Here is a 19,817-nt window from a genome sequence, read left to right as displayed (position 1 = left end):
TGAAGGAGTGCCAGGTGAGGAGGGATTAACTGGTGAGAGCAGAGTGGACACCTTTTCTGAGTTCAGCCCCAAGAAGCCCACTCTGCCTACTTAGCAGGAGTAAGCGAAGTGTCCAACAGCAAAGGAGGCACAGCCCCCTGGGACCCAGGACCCAGAGGGCCACCATCCCAGAACCGCATTCTCCCATTCCAACACAGGCAACATCTGTCACCATCATCAGACAGACACTCTATAGTCTGGACGACAGGGCCCTCATCCTGGAGTCAAGCAGGAGCCCATGAACGTGGGCACGTTCCCACCACCATCACATAAGAGTCACACACAGGTGTAAAAGCCACTGTTTCTAATTAACCCTCAATGCAATAGCCACAGAACACAGCCGGCCATGGCCCACTAGAAGCCAGAGGGACAGTTCCAGATGGTCCCAGGGTGGAGTCAGGATACAGAGCAACTGGTGTCCCTCAGTCTCAGGTCCTAGGATGGGCCTGATGGTCACAGAGCAGGCTCCCTGAGGTGTCTTCTGGAAGAAGGTGACCGTTTCAGCCACTGTTGACTCAAGGGAGATGGTGGGCGTGGGGCCAGGCTGCATCCACACAGCACCTGGAGAATGCTCTCTGAAGACCCCCAGGCCAAATTCTCCAGAATGTCTTGATTCCGGCTCCGCCTGCCCCCACTTCTAGGTCCCAGGGCAGATCTCTGGCCAGCGACAGCAAGCGAGGACAGGGGCAGATGAGATGGACTGGGCATGGACCGCCCTGCGAAAGTCTGTGGCCAAGCTCCTCTACCAACTGCCAGCCCTTCTCAGGAGGGCACGTTGGGGGCATGGAGCCTGACTTATGAGCAGAAGCCAACTTGGGTGCAATCCTCTGCTCAGACCCTGGAACTTTCTGGGCTGGATTCCTTGAGCTGGGGGTGGAGGTGGGGGTATGTGTGTGCTGTTGGCAGGGCACACCTCAACCTGTCCGCAACAACTACAGGAGAGCGTGGGTGGAGGGCTCCTCCATCCTGCCTACGTGGCCACTGGCTTCTGCTGAAAGCAGGGATCTCAGACCCTCTGCCCACCCCTCAAGGGGACAGGCAACAAGATGTCAAGACCCCTGGGACACAGTGCTCTGTGCACCAACCAATCTCTGCAGCCTGTACAAATGGGAGCATCTCCTCCGCCCAGCCTAAGGCCCAGAGTGGCGTGACAAGAATGCAGGCCTGTGCCAGATGGGGCATGTGCCTGGCAGGCCTGCCCGGGCGGGGCTGGAAGCGTGTGGGGAAAATTCAGAAATGAGATGCAGGAGGGAGGGTCCTTCCCGCATCCAGGGGCCTGCCTCTAGATCTTCACTGTTGACAAACTAGCTGGTTTCACTCACACCTCAGCAACAAAAAAACCTGTATTTAAGGGGCCCATTCCAGAGATCTAGACTGAAGAGAGCAGAGGAGGGTGGCCAGGGCTCCCCCTCAGAGGTGGAGGATGCCGCTGCCTCCTCCGGGGGCTGGGCTGGGCCCCCAGCTCCTGGCAGTGGTGGGCAGAGCTGGCTGCCAGCTCTGGCCTCCGCCCTGGATTTACTCTAGCCCGGCTCAGATCTGTGGCTGGGCTTCATCCAGTGGGTCCTCCCCCAGGAAGGAGAAAGGCTGGATCTGCAGGGATAAAGCAGGTGGTGAGTGGAAGGGGCAAGGGCAGGTTTTTGGTCCATGCCTTCCGTCTCTCCCACCCCCCAGTGGATGCAGCTCCACGGTGGCGGGGTTTGCGGGGCTCCTTGGCCCATGGCCTCAGGGAACCAGCGACGGGCTCAAGTCTCCTGGACTAGCCTTCCTTTTGTGCTGTTGCTGTTTAGTCACTAAGCTGTGTCCAATTCTTTTGTGACCCCATGGACTGTAGCCCACCGGGCTCCTCTGTCCATGGGATTTCCCATGCAAGAATACTGGTATGGGTTGCCGTTTCCTACTCCATGGGATCTTCCCAACCCAGGGGTCAAACCCAGGTCTCCTGCATTGCAGGCGGATTCTTTGCTGCTGAACCAGCAGGGAAGCCCACCCTTCCTCTTACCCACCAGTATCTGTTACCTTGAACGGTTTGCTTATCCCCACCACAGAATGTAGGTTGTTGCTATAGTAAAAAAGGAGAAACTGATCCTCAGTCTCAGGGATGTCGCTGATGTCAATGTACACCTGGAAAGGACAGACAGATGCAGATCAGCTCTATGGCCTCAGGCCCCATCCAGCTCTCAGAGACTAGGTATCCACCTCTCTGTCTCTTCCAGAGGGCAGAGGAGAGCTCAGGCAAACCCCCCTGCTGGCGAGGTGGAACACCTGTCTCAGGTAAGGGGGAAGGTACCTGGTTCAGCCTGTCACTGAAGGAGACCTGGTTGTCCTTGACCCAGACATAGGAGACATAGTCATTAATGTGGCGCAGCCCCACCTGTAGGAGGGGGGGATCGGGCGGGCGGTCAGTGGTTTGGGAGGACACGGGACCCATGTCAAGTCCTAAGGAGAGGATGGTCTCATTTCTGAGGCTGGCCATCATAGCATTTTCTGCCTCCTCCCCTTCACAGCCAGCCCCTCGGTAGGCAAGGACTCCAGGTGGTCTCTACGCCCAGCTCCCATGAGCCCTCAGAATGGATAAACCACGGGGGTGCGGTCGATGGGCCCTGTCACCTTGTACAGGCCAATCCAGTCCCAGGGGCTGCTGAGGAAGTCTGCAGCCAGGCAGTAGCTGATCAGCAGGTCACTCTCCATGGTGCATGGGCCCTCAGGCAGCAGGGTGATCAGCGGGGCGGACACCAATGGCTTCAGCTACACACAGGGGTCAGAGGGGGTTGAAGTCCCACAGCAGCGTCCCCTTCCCTGGGATGAGAGTCCTGACTGTGCCCTTCCAACAGGTCACGGTCACCGCGGGGGTAGGGGGGCAGCCAGCGGGTGGGGTTAGCTCTCGCTAGGCTGCCTGGAGGGTATCAGACCTTGGCTGGCTGGCCGGAAAGAAGGGCCAAAGGCTGGTGGGGGATGGCTGGCCCCGCCAGGGAGGATGGGCCAGGGGCCGGGTGGGTGGGTAACCTGGCAGAGAGCCACGTACTAGGGGAGGAGTGTGGGGGTGGGGGAGACCGCGGGAGCTGCTGACAGGATGAAGAAAGCAGCCAGGGAATCACTCTCAGGATTCCACAGTTTCTGACCCAAAGGCCCAAATTCAATTTGGGGGCCTCTGGTGAGAACAGCCGGAGGCATGTGGAGGGACACAAAGATATAAAGACACACAAGATGAGGGCAGCCAGCGGCTCAAAGGGGACCGCACCGCCTCGGTCACTAGACGGCAAGATACAGGGGGAGGGGGCTCCCTCTGTAACCCGAGCCAGACAGGTTCAGGACAAATGAAAGGCAGTCCTACCTCACATGGTAGGTAATAAGCATAATGGAACTCAGGAGTCCCAGGGGACAGTTCCAAGAGGCAAGGGAAACCTACTGACAAAGGGTTCCAACATGTTTTTGACAGACAGAGCCAGCCACGGCTCCTAAGAACAGGGGGACACCTGACCTGGGAGGAAAGGCAATCGTGTCCTCCTACAGGCCTCCCCGGGGGGCCTGCTGAGCTCTGAACCCAGGGCAGGTGGGTCTGGGATGTGGCCTGGCGCAGCTGCGGCTCTGCCAAGTGCCAGGCGCCTGGAGATTTACCTCCAAGTCAAAGGTGCAGGTGACGGGCTTATGGTCACTGATGGTGTACACCATGTGGCTGACGTAGCTCCTCAGGAACAGGGCGAAGGGGGCTGAGAGCGTGGGGGTCTGGAAGTCGGTCTGGGACTGCCGCTTCAGCCTCCAAAGGATGCGATCGGTCCAGGCAGGCTTGCGCTTTTTCTCACTGGGGGTGGGGGGAGAGGAAGGAGAGAGAAGGCTCAGCAGGCCAGCAGGAAGGGACCCCCACAAGCTCCCTTGGAGCCCCTAATGCCAGGGCCTGTTAGCTGCCATGAGATGCCCCAGGACAGAGCTGGAGCCCGGCCTGGCAGCGGGCAGGAGTGTGCCCCGTGGAAGCAACAACAGTACATGGGTCTATGTCAGACTCAGCCAAGGACACTTGGTCTTGTCTACATTTTTATGAATCAAATGGTGACTCAGAAACACTCTGTCTAAAACCTTTCTTACTTCTTGAACAAAAGCAGCAGCAGATCAAAGAGGCTGAGGTTTGGAATGTAGGGTTAGAGCTGAGCTGGAACTTGGCTCCCTCTCCTCAACTACAGATTGATCGTGGGAAAGGCAAGGGAAGTATTTAGGGAATCTCCCCACATGCTTTCGACCAGGACCATTTATCCCCTCTTCACAGGTGGAGAAAATGGGTCTTAGAGGGGTTTGGACTTTCCCAAAATTGCCCAGCCATGGCGTGATGAAGCCAGGACTCTGGGCCAGCCAGCATGACCACAGGGCACATGCCCGTCGTTGCCAGGCTAACCCCTCTTAGGCCTCAGCTCTTCATCAGTAGAATGGAGATAACAGTAGTTACATCTCAGGGCTACTGAGATGGTTAAATGAGATAAAACACAAAGAGCAGATAGCGCCGTGCTTCCTACAACGCAAGCTGCCCACAGATACTGGCTCTTATGAGGCTTTGTTCTCAAGAGTCAACTGAGGACCTGCCACTCCCTTTCTGTACTCCCAGCTTCCCCAACGGGCATGAGAGACACCATACGGCCTGGTCAGATGATTCACCGCTTTAAAACTTTTAAGGACGACCTTCCCTGGTGGTCCAGTGGCTAAGATCCTGTGCTCCCAATTCCGGGGCTTGGGTTCCATCCCTGGTCAGGAAACTAGATTCCACATGCTGCAACTAAGACCCGGTGCAGTCAAATAAATAAATGTATATTTTTTAAAACAAATCCAGCAAAAACCTTTTAAGGAATCTTCACTGCCTCCAGGATAAAGTTCAGGTCTCCAAATGTGGCTTTCAAGGTGCCCAGGATTCTGACGCCCCTTTTTCTACCAGATCACCCACCTCCGCCCCAGACCCACCTGGCCCTGGTGACCTCTCAAGCCTCTGGGCCCCTGTTCTGGCAGCTTTGCTGCCTGGCACTCCCTTTGTCGCAGGGACAGGCCCGGTTCCAGTGCTGTCGTCATAAAGCCGCCCCTGACCTCTCTGCTTCCAGAGCACTTGACACGAGCACGTCTGCTGTTACACTCTATCGTAGCTTACTGCTCCCTACTCAGCCTATCAGTCAGTGTGAGCTCAGAAGGCAAGGAAGGGGCTCTTGGTGTCTCCTGTGTCCCCTTGGCACTAGCACAGAGCCTGGCATGCAGCAAGTACTCAACAGTATAGGAGTTAGTTCCTCACTCGTGTCCAGCTCTTTATGACCGCATGGACTGTAGCCCGTCAGGCTCCTCTATCCATGGACTACCTCCAGGCAAGAATACTGGAGTGGGTTGCCATTCCCTTCTCCAGGGGATCTTCCCAATCTAGGGATCGAACCCATCAACAAGTGCTCATGAAAAAGAAAAAAAAAGTGCTTGTGAAATACAAATAACTAAAAAAAAAAAAAAAAAAAAAACACCAAAGCTCACTCTCCTTCCTCAAAAATGCCCAGTCAATTTTAACATACACGACTTCACATGCTTATAGCTTGAAAGGCTATTTTTGTCTTCTGCTTTATTCACTTACTATTTTAAACAAACATTCCTGCCACACTTTCATCACTTCAATAGCAAAATGGCTCTCTAGCAATAGTGGCAGAACGGTGGTGCCCTGGTGGTGAACTTTGGCTCTAAAATCGGAGACCAGTTGGTGAAAAGTTCTGTCCTGTTAATGAAGAGTTCTGGGTTGGTGAATTTGGGGAGTGGTGTGCTTGGAGAGGGTATTGAAGCTCTGTGCCCCTTCCCACACCTTGTCTGACACATCTCTTCCATCTGCCTATTTCTGAGTTGCATACTTTTAAAACAAATCAGTAATCTAGTTTAAAAACAACAACAACAAAGTTCTGCCCTTGGCAAGTGACATCATCACTCCAAACCTCAGTTTCTTCAACTCTAAGATGAGATGATAACAGTACTTACTTCAAAAACCTTATCAAGGGAGCGTTCCAGAAGTGGTGAGTGGCATGTCACTTCCTCTCTGTGCTCCTGGCGTGTTTTGACCTTTCACGCTTCTGAAGAGTGTTTGTGGGATGTTGGAATGTGGTAATCCCATCCCAGAAACTACAGACACAAAATCTCCAATGCAACCTTGGACATTCAGTGCCTAGCAATTCTTGAGACTTGGTAGTGAACTGCATGAATGCACCACTCTCCCTTTCAAAGCATCCTCTTGCCCCCACTTCCCTATTATGGTCAGCAGCCCATACGTTGCAGTCCCGTCAGAATCCTCCCCAAGTCTTGACCGCAGCCCCACTCTCCTTCCCCCGCAGGACCTCCGCCTGTCTCCCTTTCTTCCTTTTCCATGGCCTGGCCCACACTCATCACTGGGCACCCGTACTGTTCATTCTTTTGAAGACCTTTGTTGCTGTTCAGTCGCTAAATCGTGTCCAATTCTTTTTCGATCCCCACAGACTGTAGCCCACCAGGCTCCTTCTGTCCAAGGGATTTCCCCCGCAAGAATACTGGAGTGGGTTGCCATTTCCTCCTCCAGGGGATCTTCCCAATCCAAGGATTAAATCCACGTCTCCTGCATTGTAGGCGGATTCTTTACCACTGGGCCACCAGGGAAGCCCTCAATCACCTTTACTGAGCCCTTATTATAAGACATGAGACTGGGGAGGACCTGATAAATGGGATTGGCAATCTTCTTGAGGAGCTTGTTTAACAAACAAAAGACAAAGGAACAAATAAGCAGAATAAATATGTACAAACTAAATATATTCCCCCCAGTTCTCCATTCCTGGTAACAGCTAAACACGTGGCCCCTCCATGCATCACGTGGCTGTGGCAGGCATCTCAGACTGTTCTAATCTTTCTAACCCTGGGAGGGCGCCACAGGTCACATCTCCCTTCTCCAGGACACTGACCCTGAGGGAGGTCGCCGAGTGCAGGGGAGCTGGGTGCCCTCACGGTGCTGACCAGGAGCCAGCTCTCCTCCACTGCAGTGTCCTCCCAGTCTGTCCCTCAGTGGCCGATTCCCAGCGTGTAACCAGAGTGGGGCCTCACTAATGCTTTTTTTGGCTGAATGGTCATGACTGAGAACGAGAACTTTTTTTTTTTTAATAATTTTCATTTATTTATCCATGGCTGTGCTGACTCTTGGCTGCCGCTCGGCCTTTTCTCTAGCTGTGGAGGGCAGGGGTACTCTCTAGTTGTGGTGTGAGCTTCTCACTGTGGTGGCTTTTCTCGTTGTGGAGCGTGGACTCTAGGGGGCGAGGGCTCTGGTGGCTGTGGCGCGTGGGCTCCGTGGCTGTGGCTTGCGGGCTCTAGAGCACAGGCTCAATAGCTGAGATACACGGGCTTAACTGCTCTGCGGCATGAGGGATCTTCCTGCATCAGGGTTCAAACCCATGTCTCCTGCATTGGCAGGTGGATTCTTTACTACTGAGCCACCAGGGAAGCCCCCAAGAACTGTTTCTGGAGACAACAGGCACACCCCAGGTTACTGTGCTTTCTTACATTAATACTTGGCTGAGATTGCGATTTTTACAAATTGAACGTTTGTGGCAAACCTGCATTGAGCAAGACTACTTGGAACCATTTTTCAAATAGTATTTGTTCCCTTTGTGTCTCTGAGCCACATTTCGGTAGTTCTTATACTAGTTCGAGCCCTCTTACGGTTGTAACTGCTAGGTGATCTGTGACCTCTGATGCTACTATCACAGAAAGGGACGACTTGCCAAAGGCTTCGAGACTGGTTAGCATTTTTTACTAATGAAGTATTTTAAAACTAAGGTATGTACATTATTTTAGGTATGTTATTGTACACTCAACAGACTACAAAACAGTGTAAACCTAACTCTTCTGTGCACCAGGAAACCAAAAAGTCTGAGTGACTCTATTGTGATATTTGCTTTACTGTGGTGGTCTGGAACCAATTCCACAATATCTCCCAGGCATGCCTGTGATATGTCTTTACTTTCTAAAAATTAAGACCCAGTAGCTCTGCAAGATTCTCCAGGCTTAAGAGCCTAGAAAACTTGAGCCAATTTACTGGCCCCAAAGGAGTGATGTGTTCCATTTTTGGGTCTGAGAGCATTTTCCTCTTGGCTCCCTATAGATGGTTTCTAAGTGTCCCACTGAACTCAGGACTTGAGTCTTGCCTAGATTGATCATAACATCCTCTGCTCACTGCCGAGCAGGGAGGTGGACTAGGTTCCTGTTGACTGTAACAAAACCCTACTGCAATCCCTGACTTCAATAGGATTTGCTGCCATCAGCCCCTTCACCCTCCCCTGTAACGAAGCTGACCTCGTTTCTCATTACATCTTGGCTCAGGTGCGCTGCCAAGGCTGGGCGAAGCTGTGAACCATGCCCTGCACACAGCTCAGTCCCTCTGTACAGCGGGGCAGCCCCACTCAAAGTGCCTCTCATCAGCGCTGCTGCTGAGAATGCCTGTCCTTTCTGTGAAACCTGCTGCCTCTCTGACAGTTCTCATTGACTCCTCATGGCTTCAGCTGTCCGCCTCCTTACCATTTACTTCGCTCTCTTTTACCACTTTCACACAGAGTTCTGGAACCTTCTATTGGCCAGCTCGTGGACTTGAGAGTGTTTATTTGGCTCTCTCGCTCTGGGTGGGTCCCTCTACTAGACTGGCTGCTCCTTAAATATCTTATCTTTTCCTTTTGTTCTCTCAGGCTCTCAGTTCAAACACATGGCAGGCACGCTGTGCTATATAACCAGGGACTGTCGTAAATCAGACCCAGCCTCTGTGCTCCGGGCATTCACAGCACAGCAGAAAAGGCACTCCGTGTCTTAACAGACACACTGAATGCACGATGTGCAAGGCTTGCAGGCAGCACAGCACCAGGAGAGAACTCCCAGCGAAACTGGCAAGGGTCAAGGAAGATTTTTCAGTAGAGATGATGCCTCAACCCGGTTTTCAAGGATGAATAACAGACTGATCACACAGCAACGTTTCTGTTCCCTACGTGGGGCTCCTGCCAAGCGCAGGCACTCCCAGCTGGAGATATTTCAGTTGTGATGTCCCCCTGTAATGCCGTTGTTCCTGTCCAGACATTCCTTCATTTCCTGGGCTCCAGGCAAGGGGAAGCATGAGTCTGGATTCACACAGACCTCAGTTCAAATTTTTGCTCATCACTTACTCTGTTACTACCTTACTTAGACCTTCTGAGATACAGAAGGTCTATTTGTAAGATTTGTACAAATCTTCCTTATTTGTAAGAAGTCAGTATCAACAGTGTCTACCTAATGAAGATACAGTAGGAATTAAGTGAAGTGATGCGGGCAAAGCCCTGTGCCCAATGCCTGGCCCGTGGTCAGCACTCAGCGATGTCAGTCACAGTGTGGATTTTATCTATCACGTAGAAATAACATCTGTCTTCTCCTTGGCAAGCTTTTTGCTATCCCAGCCCTGAGCTCCTTTCTGCTGCTAGCTGGCAAGACTGGCTGTGTGGGGACTTCCCTGGTGGTCCAATGGTTAGGACTCCACACTTCCAATGCAGGGGGTGTGGGCTGGATCCCTGGTCGGGAAACTAAGATCCCACATGTACTGTATGGCACAGCCAAAAAATAAATACAATTCATTAAAAAAAAAAAGAAAAAAAGACTGGCTGTGAACTTGGAGGCACTGCGGGCTAGAGGAAAGCATCGTGGGCAACACAGTCTGGAGAGGTCTAGCCCCGGCTCCACTATCACGAGCACAGTCACCTGGGGAAGGCCGTGAACATCTCTGAGCCCCTCTACACCACCTGCGTGACTTCCAGTCTCCTGCGGGCTTCCCTCCCGTACCCAGGGCTGTGAGCAGGGTGATGCTTGGCTACACGGCCTGTGAGCCATTCTCTTCCTGTGGGCAAGTGTCAACTGGTAGAGGATCCCGGCTTGTCCCACAGAGTTTGACAATCTCCATGACGATCCTTATTTCCAATGGATGGCCGGGGAGACGGACAGTTGCGGACCTGGGCCCGTGGGCCAGCGGAAGCCTGCCCTCTTCCCTACTTTCTGGCTTGTGCTGCGGCCCAGGCTGGCCCTCAGTTCCAGTGTCTGTGGCCTCTGCTTGTGTGCGCTGCCCCTGACTGTGACCCCACTCTGTCTTGCTCCATACTCCTCAAACGGCTCACGCTCTCGCCCTCGCTTGGCGGGGACATTGTGGCTCTGCCACACGGCTTCCGGCCCTGGGCCAGCAGGGCCCCCTCTCATCCTGGCCTGGCTGTGGACAGACCTACTCACCGCCTAAATCCCAGAGGCCTGGGCTGCCCTGGGGGCACCTCCTATCTCCCTCAGAAGACAATTCTGCTAGGGGAATACAAAGAGCCCCATAACATGTAGGGGGTTATTCTTCTTCCAAGAGATGAGGGTCCCTGCCCTAAATCAGGTCAGGGGCTTTGGGCTTGAGCTGCTTCTGCCCCACTGCCTAAGTCTAAGGTTTTGGTGGTTACCTATCCCTTTCTCAGTTCTTTAGAAAGGCTTTCAGTAAAACTCTGACCTGAAGATCAGAATCTAAAAACAACAGCAGCAGTTATCATGGTGCCTACTGGGTGCCAGACACTAGGCTAACATGCCAGGTCTTATTTATTTCTTTTTACATATTTATTTACTTGGCTTCCCTGGGTCTTAGTTGCAGCATGTGGGATCTAACCAGGGGTCAAAACCGGGCCCCCTGCTTTGGAGCTGGGAGTCTTAGCTACTGGACCACCATGGAAGTCCTTTGGTGGTCTCAATGAATCCTCAGTCCCATGAAACAGGCACTGTTATCATCCCCATTTTATAGATGGAAAAATTGAGGCTTAAATACCATGACCAAGGTCACGCTGCCAATAAAGCACAAACTGTGCTTCTGATTTCTAACCAGGTGCACTATCTTCGCATTGTTCCCCGTTAACTGCCCCACTGACAACTCCCCCTCATATTCCTTAACTAGTACTCAACTCACTCACAGCCAGGGCAGGATTACTTAACACCAGTGACTGGCTGAGCCAAGCTTTCTGTCCCCACCATCATCTGGGCAGGACCAGAAAGCCCTGGGGGGGCAGCAGGGCAGGCGTCTAAAGGATGCTGAAGTACAGTCCCTCCCCGATCTCCCTTGCCCTGCAGTCAGCAATTAGCCATCTTCCCTCCCCTTTGGCTCTACCTGCCCCGGCCCCAGCTTCCCTTCCTGCTCCCTCCTGGGACAGCTCCCACAGTCAGCATCTCATCAGAGGTGCAGAGGCACCGCTCCTGAGCAGTGATGGCTGGATCTAGTCCTGCTTCCCCAACACTTCTAACTGAAGGTGGCTCCCTTGATCACAAGGGCCAGCACGGTCTGACTTCCCAGGCCCAGATCTGCGACAGGCACATCCTCTCCCGGCGGGACCCCCTCACCTGGTGTCATAGTTGTTGGAGTTCTTATCAAACTTGTAGGTGGGTGGGAAGAGCAGGGAGCCTTCCTGGAATTCCCGCAGCAGTGGGTCGTGTCTCTTGGCGATGCTGAGCTGGAGGAAAAGGGATCGGCACTTGCCATCGCAGTGGGGCAAGACTCAAACCTGGCGGTGCCCTCCCAGTCAGACTGCTCCTCACTGCCCCAGCCCTGTACCCCACCCCCAGGACAGCAGCTGAATGCAAACGCAAACATCACCCCCTCACGCCCACCCCATAGTCCCAGGGGAGGGGGCCGCCTGCCACTTCCCAGTCCTTGAACCACAGGGATCAGGCTCTGAATTCTATTTCCCTAGGAGCCACTAGCAGAAGTGTGTGAGAGGGGAGGCTGGGGTAGGCAGGGTATCCCAATGGGTGGTATCTCATCCTCCAGGAGGCAAGTCAGGTTGGGAGTGGGAAAGACAACAGGGACATTGAGGGCTGGTGCAGGGCCGGCAGGCCAAAGCCCTGCTCGCTCCCTGACCTCACACACACCTGGTGCTGGAGCGCCTCTAGGTGGAGACCAGGCTGGCCAGACAAGCCTGGCTGCCCCACTCCCAGCAGCCAAGGCCTATCAGACTCTGCCCTGCCTGGGGTCAGGGACTTTTGAAGGCTTGGGAAAGGAGAACAGGGGCTAGGGAACTTCCCCACACCTCCTGCTGACCTCCCTGGCCTTGGGCTCAGAACTCTCCTCTCTTGGGCTCAGATCCCCCCTCTCAGATACCTGATCCTTCTCCCACAGGTCACTGTAGCGCTGATTTTTTATGGATTCTCGAACAAAGTGCAACCCGAAGTCCTCGATCCGAAAGTTCATGTCTCCAAACCAGAGAATGAGGCTTCAGAAAGAAAGGAAGGCAGGCGGCCTGAAGGTCTGTGATGGGGTCAGAGCAGGCAGGAGACCATAGAGGCTCTGACCACTCACTGCAGGGCTGCCAGGGAGCAGAAGGCTCGAGGGGCAGGTGAAAAGCCAGAGGCTGAGGGAGGATCAGGTGAAGACAAGGGCGGGCCCCAACGGGCCTGTTCTCCTGGCCCCACCAGCCATTCGAGCCAAAGGGACCAGCCCTGAGGGGCAAGTGGCAAACATGGAGCAGGCTCTAGCCCTCCCTCCCTGTCCCCCGGCTAGGTACCCGGCACCAGGTGCCCCACAGGGCACACCTGAGAACCAGCCCTTCCTGGGGACCTCAGGAACCACAAGGTTCTTGACCTGGGATGTTTGGAAGCGTCCAGAATTTCTAGGCAGGACAGAGGGGCCAGGGAAAGGGAAGGGGTCCCAGACCCCAGGCAGGCAGAGCTGGAGAGGAGACAGGGCATCAGGGAAGAGGCTGCGAGAGGGCGGGAGATGGGGGCAGACTGCCTCTGGCGGGGGAGCAGTGACCGGGCAGAGCAGGCTTGCCAGGGCTGGCTTGGGGGAGAGGGTCGGGCACAGTTCACAACTGCACGCTCACTCGTGGTCCAGGATGTTGGGGGTATCCTGTGTCTCAAAATTCTGCATCTCCAGGATCCGGTCAAAGTGCTCCAGCCGCTGGTCATTGTTGGCCATGTGGGGGGGCAGGTGGCAGTTGATGATGCTGACATAGTAGCCGTAAAGCTTCAGAAAGATGTTGACACCCCCTTTGTTCCCCTGGAAGGTGGGCAGGAAGCGGGGGACACACCTCTGTTTTCCCATCCGGGGCCTGAGGGCAGATGGTCTCAGTTCCTGCGGGATCTCCCAGGTCAGCAGACACTCACCTCCGCAGAACCCAGCTCACCTACCTGCCATCCCAGGGACACTAGGCCCCCCAGAGGAGGGAAGGCAGCTATGCGGGGCACTGGCCTGGACAGAGTGCCAAGATTCATTTCACCCCCTCTTTTCAATTCATTCATTCCCTTTTTCAGTTGCCCAGCCCTAAAGCCCCCAGCCCTGCCCCATCCAGTGAGAGAAGGCCCCCAGCTCTTGACTCAGAAAACAGCTCAGTCCTTACCCAGTACCCGAAGAGGCCGGTGGGGGTGGATTTAGTAGACAGGACCTGGATAAAGGGCAAATGCTGGTACTTGGCGAAGATCAGTAAGAGGAGCCCTTGCATGCGGACACTGGAGACCTGCGGGACAGAAGGGTGACAGTCATTCATGTCCCTCCAGGGCCTGTGCTGGGCGCCCTTGAGAGCCCTGAGCCACATGGATGTCCTGCCCCAGGGGTCTACGGCATCTCAGTGCCGATGGAGTCTTAGCTGCCAAATGAGGCAATCTGGGGGCTCTGCAGGGGGTGGAGACATTCCACCAACAGGAGGGCACTGACTCTTCCGCCCCAGCCCACGTATGGTGCCCTTCTCCCTAGTGCCCTCCTGAGCTCCCACGGGTACCGTCGATGGAGGGGCTCAAAGAACTTTAGAGATGCTTTATGGGAAAATGGCTAAGGGCCAGATCTAGGTTCAGAAACCAGCTCGGGCTGTTAGTATTTGATGCCGGACAAGTCTATTTTCTCATCGATAAAGCAGGAATCTATCTTAAAGATGCTGGATTAACTGGTAGCTCTTGATATTAATTTTTACTTTAAGGATTCTTGAAAGTAAATGCAGAGAACGGACATGAGCATGAGAGAGCGGGAAATACTCTGTATCTTGATTTGATGGGTGGCAGCATGGCCACATATACGTATAAAAATCCACCAGACTCTACATTTCATTTCTCCATACATTATAGCTCAGGGAAAAACAATTAAGAAAACGCTACTGAAAAATAATACACACTACGGGCAGCTGGAGTCCGTGAATGCCACGCAGAGGGGATGAGAGTGAGCACAGAGGACGCGTGTTCGCAGGTTGGGGGAAAACAGCTAATTCTGGCCAACTTTTGAAAGAAGGGTCTCTGTTCTGAAGGACTGAGGCTCAAGGAGACTAAGGAACCAGCAGGACCACTTTGAATAGCAATGTCAAAGGCCCAGGACTGCCAGAATCCCCACGCTCAGCGGCCGTGGAGGTGGGGTGGGAATGGGCCTGTGACCCTCTCACAGCTTCAGGCTGTCTACACCCACCACCCGAGTAGCTATTTCCGGAGCATGAGGTGCAGAGGCCAAGGAGGAAATCCCCGGGTGGGGAGCATGTACTGGGGCCTTCCAGGAATTATGAAACTTGATCCCACAGGCCAGGAGCTCTGGGATGGTGGAGGAGTCAAGGGAGGGGGAACCCTGAACACAAGACGGAGGGAGGGAGGCGTGAGCACCCAGAGCTGGGCACAGGTTGCTACAAATGTGTCCCCGACTTCACTTTCCACCCCTGTCTTGGTCTCTCCCCTTCGAAAGCAAATAGGACAATGGGAGTGGGGAAAGGCTGGCTCCTGGGGGTGGGGGGAGCTGACTCCCAGGGAACTGAGAAAGATTTGGGAAGAGTTTCAAGATTAATCTGATCCCAAAGAGCAGGTCTGGGCCACTGAGCCCCGCCCCACAGGCTAGAGCCCACTCTGAAAGAGGAGGGAAGTGGGGGTGGGGCAGGGAGGATGGAGGTGGGGGTGGGGCAGGAAAACTTCAGATTGGGAGAAAGGGTGGGGCTATGGGGAAAGGCAGGAGACTCCTAGGGGAAGTTCTAGTTGGAGGAAACGAAGGAGGAGGAGCTAAGGAAGGGACTAGAAGGAGGGAGGCTGGGAGCCTAGGAGCCCACAAAGGGGATCAGCCCCAGGCTTCTCAACCTGTGGCCAGCAACTTCCGGCCCCAGGAACAGGCTGCAGGCAGGGCTCGCCCTTCACCTCTACTCTCTACTCTCAGCCGTGCGAAGGAGGGGCATCTGCTGTGGGTGCCTGCCAGGCCCTCAGGCTGGTCTCCCAACCTCGGGAGGCCGCATGGAGTGAGCTGTGTCCATGCCACAGGATGAGCTAATTTCCTTGGCTCAAGTCCATCCCACCGATCCCTTGCCAGTGAGCCGAGGTACAAGGAGGCCTCCAGTCTTGGGAAGGGAGTGGGTGGTGAGAGACAAGTGATTTTGCCCTCTGAGAGGGGCCAGCTCCAAGTCTGCAGGAAGAGGCCCTAATTCAATCTGGAGGGAGCCAAGGGCTTGGGGACTGGCATCTTTTAGCCTCAGCAGCAGGATCACATCTGATGTGACCTCCTCCTGGCTCTGCCCTCCTCCAGAGGACTCACAGCTCTTGCCTCAGCACCTCTGGGCAGATTAGGGTAACGGAGTGAATTCTGAAGCAATCCAATCACCCAGGGAAAGGAAAAAAGGAATTCTGGTATTTCTGAGAAGCAATGCTTCTTGGAGGTATTTTTAGTGGGACTGTGTTTCATCTCTTAGCTGTGCAGGGCAGACAAGTAAGATTCAGCAATCTAGAGCATTCCTGCAGATTCTCCTATGGTCTAAACATTTCCCAAAGGAAAAAAAGATTTCCCAAAGAATACTGGCCTTATAGATTGAGAACCCTTCTCCTCCACATGTGTCTCTTCTAACCTCTGGGTCTCTGAGGATTTGAGGTGCATGTCTCTTAAGATCAGAGGACACCCTCTGATACCAGCAGGAGAGTCATAGGATACCTGTCAGCCTTCGAGATCACTAGTACAGTAATAAAGTACAGTAGTTAAGGACACGGGTTATGAAGTTGAAAGATCTGGATCCAAATCTGTCATGATCTCTGAGTCTTGGTTTTATCCATGTAACACCTATATTTCAGAATAGTTAAGATTTTTAAATAATGTATATAAAAAGTTTGTTTATAATGCTGATGCTTTCAAACTGTAGTTCTGGAGAAGACTCTTGAGAGTCCCTTGGACAGCAAGGAGATCAAACCAGTCGATCCTAAAGGAAATCAACTCTGAATATTTATTGAAAGGACTGATGCTGAAGCTGAAGCATCAATACTTTGGCCACCTGATGCCAAGAGCTGACTCACTGGAAAAGACCCTGATGCTGGGAAAGATTGAAAGTGGGAAGAGAAGGGGGCAAGAGAGGATGAGATGGGTTAATGGCATGACCAACTCAATGGACACAGGGATGCAAAGAGTTAAACACGACTGAGTGAACAACAAAACACCACCACCAATAAGCAAGCCATGGACAGTGGCAATTATTATTATACTCTGAGATTTCAGGCTGGGTCTTTGAGTAGAGATTGGAGGCTGGGGGTGGGGTAGGTAATCAGGTGTTAATAAGCCCTGATGCACCTCCCCAAGGAATTCTCCCAACCTGAAAAATATCGAGGTGTTAAACTAGCCCCTGGCGTCCCAGCTCAGCCCCAGCTACTTCAGAAAGACACAAAGCAGGCAGGAGCCCCAGGGAACCAGGTGCAACTGGGGTTTGGGTCTTTAAATAAAAGGGTAACAGCATGAAAGCTGGACTGGGAGACAAAGGACTAGGGATTAGTAATAAGAGGTGAGACACATTTCCCCATTGCCCACGAACTTGCAAGTTACCTTGACGAAGCTCAGAGGAGAAAGCACGTCCATGAAGTAACTGCTCCATGGGTCTTCAAAGGCAGTGTCGGAAAGGAGGCTCATGATCCCACAGTTCAGTTCCTGCAAACTGCCCATTCCAGATCAGAGGCCTGCCCCCTGGCCTGTAGGGCCCTGCCTCTGCTCCGACATCTAGCACTGTCCTCAGCCGACTGTCCAGCGCTGGGTTCTGCCTCCCCTGTGGCTATTGCTCGCCAGCCCCTTGCCACTGCTGACCCAGGACAACAGATGTGGCCTGGCTCTGATGCGGGCTGAAAGTTCTTGGCTTTCACACTCCAGGGCGAGGGCGAACAGGTTATAGTGGTTCCCTGTGGGGACAACTTGGGACTGGTCAGGCTTACCTGATCCTGATCTCAGATATAGGGATGCGTGATGGGTCCTGTGGACACCTACCCAATGACATATATGTCCAGGTTCAGGTTCAGGTTGTTCAGCTGAAGCAGATCACTGAGGTCTGGAGGGGGTGCTGCAGAGGCCACATTCCACGTCACAACATGTATGCTGAGAAGGGAAGCCATGGAGGAAGGAGGATGAGACCTCGTCCAGGTAATAGACCGGGGGCTGCTCCTGCTAAGGGCTGGACCATAATCTGTTGTAGTCAGAATGGGGAAATGTGTGTTTTTCTGCATCCACTGGAGGGAACTGGGGCACTGAACTACAAGCCCTTCATCTTCAAGCCCTCTGTCCCTTGAAGCAGGAAATGCCCACCCTGGATCGGCTCCTCCGTGCAGGTATACAGCTGCCCACGGCTGGCAGCACCTGTGCTGCTGACACCAGGAGAGCTGCCAGCGAGCGGGGCCGAAGGTTTTGGAGTCAGGCAAGGGAAGGGGTGTGAATGGGGTGGACAGTGAGGACTTTATTAATTCCAATAGTCCTTCATCTGTGGCTCGGTCAGAAACTTCCCACCCCCCACTCTTCAATCCATGGGGTCCCAGGACCACCAGAAAGATCCTAGAGGTTCAGTTTTCACCTTGTGAGAGGCCTGAGCACAGCAAAACAGAGGAATTTCAGAGAGGCTAACAAGATTCTAAATAACAGGTTTCCCAACATCTTTCTCAAGAGTCTACCCGATTTGGGGAAAAACCATCAGTTTCCCCAGGGAAACAACAGATCTAATCAGCAGCTCTCAATAACACTGGCTTCCTCAGAGGCTCAGGGCAAAGAGAGACTTGAAAATCTCTTCATTTGAACAGTTATAGCAGTGCTCCTGGGAAGCCCCCAGACTGCCGAGTACACAGCAGGCAGGGGCTAAAACCCCACAGAGACCAAGAAGAGCCAGCAAGCCCCAGGTAAGTCCTAGGCACACCATTAGGAGGAGGATCTGTAACAGCAGAAGATTTAAAATGGGGGTGAGAAGAAAAGGACAGGATTTCCCCCAAACATCTTTTCTCCACCAGATTCCCATTCTTAGACGTTCAAGTTCTAAAAAGCACAACCTGAAGAAATTCTTGGCCAGTTTAAAGCAACTTCCTGCCGCTCCCTTTGAATATCAACAAAACAATAGGAAAACCACCTTCCCAGGCACTCAGCCAGAGGTTCTGCGCTTCGTTTGTTTACGATCTCCCCCTGCTGTCCGACGGAGGATTAAAGGGTAGCTCTTTTACTCCAAGGCTCCTTGTTTTCCCAAGGACCTCCAGAGCGGGGATTTCTTGTTCCCACTGTTAGGTCCCACGATTAGCAGCAAATCCTTGCATCGTGACTGGCACTAAGTTGGTGATTAGCGTTGTTAACGAGCAAGCATGAGACCAAGCTATTATCACTTCACTGAAGGATCTTATCTAAATCTGATTGTGGACATCAGGAGGTCATAACGGGATCAGGCAGATCCCATGATGTATATGCTGATCTAAAGAACAAGGTTTCTACTCTAGATCTAAGGAGAGAATGCTTTGTTATAGCTTTAACTTCAAACAGTCTAACACTGCTGCCTCCTCCAGAATCTAACTGGGACACCTGCTAGGGGCGCCGAAGTGGGAAAGAGCTTGGAGGCCTGAGTTTGGAGGAGGCGCAGGGTTTGAGCCCAACATAGCCCTCTTAGATACTGTCCTGGGAGAATGTAAGAGGCCTCTGAACTAGAAGCAACCTATTGGTCTGGCCCCTTCTCTCCCAGTCCGGTTCTGGCCCAGACCCGCAGCACTGATTGGGTCGGAGGTAGCGATCCCGCCCCGGGCAGCCGGCAGCCGCCTTCCTCACCTGAGCGTTCTGCATCTCGGCTCGGTCCGTGGGCTCATGGCCTCCATCGTCCCCACGCAGTGGCCCGGCCGGCTTGAACCTCGCCGGTCCTGGCCCGATCGGCTCTCTGGGAAGCAGGTGCCGGTCCGCTCACACTCCCGATTGTTTTTCTTCCGGATTCCGACACTCCGACTAGGCTTCCGTAAGAGGCGGGGCCGGGGCGCACGGAGGACTCTGGGTGGCGGGTCCGCAGGAAGAGGCAGGACTCTCCAAGGAGCGGGAAACGGGGAAAGGCGGAGGGAAAGAGGCCTAGGGGACCGGGGACGTAAGAGAGGCGTGTCCCCGTATCAGCAGAACCCGACGCAACACTTCCCGGCCCGCGGGGCGCGGCGGCCTAGACTCCGCCCCCGAAGCTCCCAGGCTGCCCCGCGCGAGGCTGGCCGGGAGGGGCTGTCCTCCGGCGGAAGTCGACGCCACGCCCCCCCCTGCGCGTCCTTTTTCACTAGCGGCGAGTGGGGTGTCTGGGTCCTAGGGCACCTATTTCTACAGGTTCCCAACGCCCGGAGGGGCAGAGGGCGATCCGGATGGGACGCAGCCAGCCACTGTACGGCCTGTAATCCACTCTTACCCCCCAGCTACAGGTAACCTCCCTCCTCTAGGCCACTGAGCGCCTCCAGTTCTCCACTTCAAACGTTCAGGTGTTTTCCTCTTTCCAGACCCGTGCACACTGCTATACCTTGGACATTTAGGGGCTTCTGGACTCAGAAAATAAGCCGTTGGTGAA

General features: G+C 53.8%; 1 protein-coding gene across 4 annotated transcripts; it reads right to left on the bottom strand.

The window, feature by feature from the left end:
- Positions 1-328: 328 nt before the first annotated feature.
- INPP5K (inositol polyphosphate-5-phosphatase K) lies at positions 329-19,455 on the bottom strand. Of its 4 annotated transcripts, XM_045164925.1 has the most exons (12): positions 19,055-19,450; positions 17,255-17,362; positions 16,823-16,931; positions 13,410-13,526; positions 12,894-13,069; positions 12,173-12,284; positions 11,416-11,525; positions 3,655-3,838; positions 2,647-2,784; positions 2,327-2,410; positions 2,056-2,160; positions 329-1,629 (listed from the first exon to the last, which is right to left on the bottom strand). In XM_045164925.1, exons 1-12 carry the CDS (start codon positions 19,099-19,101, stop codon positions 1,570-1,572), a joined length of 1,350 nt encoding a protein of 449 aa, XP_045020860.1. In that variant the 5' UTR covers positions 19,102-19,450; the 3' UTR covers positions 329-1,569. The 4 variants fall into 4 exon arrangements, with proteins under 4 accessions (XP_045020860.1, XP_045020861.1, XP_045020862.1 ...); XM_045164926.1 differs by lacking the exon at positions 2,327-2,410 and having other exon boundaries at positions 19,055-19,453; XM_045164927.1 differs by lacking the exon at positions 19,055-19,450 and having other exon boundaries at positions 16,823-16,924.
- Between the last annotated feature and the right edge of the window lie 362 nt (positions 19,456-19,817).

The sequence above is a fragment of the Bubalus bubalis genome, chromosome 3, assembly GCF_019923935.1.
Source record: "Bubalus bubalis isolate 160015118507 breed Murrah chromosome 3, NDDB_SH_1, whole genome shotgun sequence".
In the NCBI taxonomy this organism is placed as follows: domain Eukaryota; kingdom Metazoa; phylum Chordata; class Mammalia; order Artiodactyla; family Bovidae; genus Bubalus; species Bubalus bubalis.
This window is presented reverse-complemented; position numbering and strand designations above follow the sequence as displayed.

Excerpts from the sequence above, each read along its gene's own strand:
- INPP5K (XM_045164925.1), bottom strand. The coding sequence starts at position 19,101 with ATGGAGGCCATGAGCCCACGGACCGAGCCGAGATGCAGAACGCTCAG. Across the intron at positions 17,363-19,054 it reads CCGAGATGCAGAACGCTCAG|CATACATGTTGTGACGTGGA; the intron begins GTGAGGAAGGCG and ends TTCCCTTCTCAG. Across the intron at positions 2,785-3,654 it reads CCTGCACCTTTGACTTGGAG|CTGAAGCCATTGGTGTCCGC; the intron begins GTAAATCTCCAG and ends CCCTGTGTGTAG.